General features: G+C 36.1%; 1 protein-coding gene across 2 annotated transcripts; it reads right to left on the minus strand.

The window, feature by feature from the left end:
* Positions 1–1064: 1064 nt before the first annotated feature.
* On the minus strand, positions 1065–3492 carry LOC106339510 (post-GPI attachment to proteins factor 3-like). 2 transcript variants are annotated; one of them, XM_013778336.1, is made up of 5 exons: positions 3272–3492; positions 2298–2529; positions 2015–2211; positions 1542–1729; positions 1065–1476 (listed from the first exon to the last, which is right to left on the minus strand). In XM_013778336.1, exons 2-5 carry the CDS (start codon positions 2388–2390, stop codon positions 1190–1192), a joined length of 765 nt encoding a protein of 254 aa, XP_013633790.1. In that variant the 5' UTR covers positions 2391–2529; positions 3272–3492; the 3' UTR covers positions 1065–1189. The 2 variants fall into 2 exon arrangements, with proteins under 2 accessions (XP_013633790.1, XP_013633791.1); XM_013778337.1 differs by having other exon boundaries at positions 2298–2507; positions 3272–3484.
* Between the last annotated feature and the right edge of the window lie 1104 nt (positions 3493–4596).

The raw sequence follows: 4596 nt of genomic DNA on the forward strand, positions 1-4596 counted from the left end.
TATGGCGAGCAGGATAAGCTTCATAACAGACATAGAGCTTATGAAGCAAATGGGTACAGAGGAAGAGATGTTGCAAATAGGTTTGGCTTGTGGTGACTTGAAGCCACAAGATCGACCTAATTCAGCAGATGTTTTGTAAAGATGGTACAAGAAGACACTCGAACACTTGATGCATAATGAGAAACAACATAAATAAACTTTCAATTCTTAATCAAAAGCATCACTGGTTCTTGCTAAATGAACATTATCATAAACTAACTGATTCCATACAGACAAGAACCATAGAGAACTTAGTTACTGAACATAAAGAAGATCTAACGAATAAGCCAACCCGGAGAAGATCGGAAAGGATTGATTGATCTGGTTTTGACGAAGATGATAGATGAAATAGGAGGATCAGACAGGGCTAAGGAGTTGGAAGAGATGTGGCTTAGGATCGGAGTTCATGCCGATGACGATGATGAGAGGGATGAAGCCGTAGTGAGTCGCGACTTTGGCCTTCTTCAGAGACCAATTGGTCCATTCCTTGAGGAGCTCCAACTTGGAATAGGAGGAAGCTCCCGTCGATCCTTTCCCTTTTCCTTTGAGCGATTCCATGGATTCCGATCTTAGAGGTTCTCTTCTCTGTCAAAAGTCTATAGAGATGCGCGTCTGCTGAGATTATTTTTTTTTTATCCTTCTTTAGAACTAAGCGTTATGTCTATGCGTAGTCCAGAGAAGCCGATATTGACACTAAGCCCACAACTAAACATCACAAGCCCACCTACATTCGGCCGTATTTAAAACACACATAATAGACAATTTTACAATACAAAAACCTGATAATAGTTAGTTTCCTTTTATTTTTTGAACCAAACAAAAAAAAGGTTATTTTCCTTTTATTTATCAAAGTCGGTTTGTTAAAGATAAGGAAAATTCGAGTATTATATAAAGAGAGGTGGTCAAGGCTCTTAGTTCTAAAGCAGAGAGTAGAATTAAAACCCTGATTCAAACCATTCGTTGTGTTGTGAAGATATGGCAGAACTTCGATTTATGCTTCCGGTGCCTGCTCGTTGTACTAACAAGATTCACCACAGAAGAACAAAACACTTTGCTTCTCCTGCGAAAACGCGCCTAAAAACAACTTTCTGAACACCGGAGAAACTCACCGGAAAAAAAAAAGACAGAAAGATAAAACTGTCTTGAATCATCACTTTGATTTCTTGAGAAGAACAGTGGTTCTAAAAACGGCGTCATCACGGATAAAACTCCACCAAAGATAAGACAGAGGGATCCCTGCAGTTCGCCAAAGAGCATGGGCATCAACATAGCCTTTGTAAGGAGGGAAGTCAAGCATTCTCAGACACATTGTGAGTATGCTCGAGACAAAGAAAGCTCTTAGCTTCCATTTAGATGGATGCGACGTTAAAGCTGCCCATAAACCCCACACTATTAGCTCTACTCCTCCTATACCGTATATAACTTTCCGGTGAAGCCCTGTCAAGTTATAGAGAGTGTGAGAAAGTGATATGCATTAGAGAGTCCTAAAGAAGATCATATACCTTCATCAAGGTTGTAGAAATTTAGGTAGATGATATGAGTTGCTACAAGTGCAAGAACAGGTGCAGTAACCATGACTTTGGCAGATTGATCATGTATACTGAAAGACCGTATTACAGCTAGAACTAGCGTATACCCGGCTAGTACTGTAGCTGAAGAGTAATCTAGCCTCTCCGTCAAGTCAACATCTCTATATACAAAGTTCAAAGAAAAAAAAGTTAAGACTAACTTGACGAGTTTTAAAAATTCAGGTGCTGGTCCGGTCCGGAGCATAGCCAAAATGAACCGGTTGCGTAGGACATCGAGATTTTATGTGATAATTTTAATTGTATGTAGGACATTATGAAAATTTTAAATAAAGAATAATGGCACAAATTTTTATTTGAGCGTATGGCATTATGAATTTTTTTTTTTAAATGTTACGCTGGCATTGTCTAGGAGTAGAGACTGGAACATGGAGATAGACGAGTGTTACCTGCTGTGACAAACACCACTCCAGAAGAGTGCATTCATTACAATGATTGCATAGATATGCAATAATCCGTTATACTCGTAGTAAGTTTTCCGGTTTGGCTGGAGAGGCAAGTGATAGTAAACGAGGATGAAGTAAGAGACCCATCCATGGAACTGTATTGCAAGGTCAAGAGCAGCGAAAGCAGCGGAGACAGGTTCCTGAAGATGCATATGAGGAACATTACTTCAAAACAAGTGCTGAGTTTGTTTCTCTTGAAGCTGAGAGTATGCAAAGAGGAAGTTACCTGAATGCCATAGACATGTTTGAGTGGCCATTTACCGAAGTACTTGGTAGGTTTCTCTCCGTCTCTTTTCCTCTCTTCTCCTCTAGTCATCATGCATTCTTACTGACAATCACTTTTGCAATCCCACTGTTTCCATCGCAGGTAAAGTGGCTCTTAATGGCTTTTCCATCAGCATTGATGGAAGCAAGTATCCCCCACGCATCCAGTTTCCTGACATTGATCAACACATGACCTGGAAACCAATCAGCATATTAAAACTGCTTTGTTAATAACATACATTTAAAGCAGCCAAGTGATAGCAACTGAAAGTAGTAGAATCAGTGACAAGGTTATGAGCAAAGAGAGTAATCTTAGACAATGACATACTGCTAACTTCTCATGCTAGGTTACTTAGCATTTCCAGGACACATGGATAAGATGTTATTACAACAAAGCCTTTCTCTTAGGAAAAATCACATGGATAGGAAACACTGAACTTGTCAATACCAGTTGCAGCTACCAAGTCATCTGTTACCGTTTTAATCTTTCCAACAGAAACAAAGACCCTAGGGTTAAAAAAAAAAAAAAAAAAAAAAACAAGGGCTTGCGCAAACACACACAGAAAGATTTCATTCTCTAACGTGTTACATGTGTCACCACGAGAACTTGTGATGGAAAAGTCAACCACATAGTTATAATCTTTTCCCCACCATCTTCTTTTATCACTTCTTCCTACTTTCTCTAATCTCACTTACTCCGTCTACCAAACCCTTTGAAAATCATACATGACTAACAAAGCAAAATCTGTTTTCTTTTTCCTTCCTATCAAATTCCACAAAACAGAGTGAGTATTGTAATGAACTCGTAATCAGTAACATGTCTTGTAATAACTGAATCTAATGGTCGACTATCAAACAGGTCTCAAATGTTCAAATCCTATCTGCAGAATCGAGAACTAACCAAGTCCGAATCTAATCTAGATATAGAGATCGTACCATGTTTGGTTTGAACTCCTCCATCTTCTGAAGCTTCTTCAACTCCTTCTTGATCTTCATCTTCTCCAACAGAACTTTATCGAAAGACTTAGCTGACATCTCCTTGGCGGAGACAGGCGAGGAGTAAGTCTACGCGATATCATTTTCATTCTTCTGCTCCAATGGCTTTCTGTTGTTCTTCGCCGGGATTGGATCTGCGATAGGTCGTAAAGTCGAACGGCACAAATAAGAATAAAAAAAGATTTATCTCTCAAAACAAAACACGTGGAAAAGAAAAATGATTCTATTGGTTTGTAAGTTTTTTCAGTTACTGACATGTCTTTCTCTCATGAATTTAAAAGTCTGATATACACTTCATTATTGTGTTGATTACCCAAATTAATTTGATTACAGACTAAAGTCGAAAATAAAAGAGACCCAAAAATAAACACTTTTTGTGAGGTGCACTTGCTTCCAATAATTTTATAACATTTATACATGGTTAAAGTTAATTTCGGATAATTGAAGAGAATACATTCCTTTTATTTGCACCCGAATAAATAAAGAATTCGATGCCTGAAGGCCCTGAACTTTGAAAAATGAGAAATTGCATTGTAAATGGCAACAAAATAAAATTTATTTCTAATACGTATTTTTTTTTATAATTAGGCAATATTTAAAAACAATTCTAGTATCTTATTAATATTTTTATATAAACACTATTTGTTACTTTCTTAAATAATTCTTTTATTGATTATCATCAAAAGCACTCATAAAAAAAGTAATATCTGATTAGCCCTTCATAACAAACGTGGTCAATAATAATTCTTCTAAATTTCTTGACAAACGTGGTCAATAATAAGAGGTGATGTCAAAAAATATATTTTTTGTTAATATAGTTTTTCTGTATCTTTTAGCTTTTTAAGATTTTTTTATGAATCAATGAAATATCAAACTGTCATAAAAAAAAAAGCCACACAAAATCACACAATATTTTACTAGTATGATGGTCTTAGAAAAATAATTTAAGATTTTGTATTTTTTTACACAAGCAGGATATATTTGAAAGTTCTAAATTTATCAAATGAAATGCTTATCGTCATTTAAGTACCTATGGAAATTTGAAATTTCCCACCATTCTTTCTGTATATTAAATGGTGATATTTTAGTTTGAATTGAATTTTACTAAAATTTCAAAAATGAACACGGCCCTAGTTAAAAAAAAGAAGAATAAATATTACTCAAATAAGAAAACAGTTTGCTCGTCAAAGTAAAAATCTATTTGCAATTCTATAAAGTAAATTAGGTGTAGGCGTTCGGGCTAGGTATATTGGATTTTCGGGTAT

The sequence above is a fragment of the Brassica oleracea genome, chromosome C4 (assembly GCF_000695525.1).
Source record: "Brassica oleracea var. oleracea cultivar TO1000 chromosome C4, BOL, whole genome shotgun sequence".
Taxonomy (NCBI): Eukaryota; Viridiplantae; Streptophyta; class Magnoliopsida; order Brassicales; family Brassicaceae; genus Brassica; species Brassica oleracea.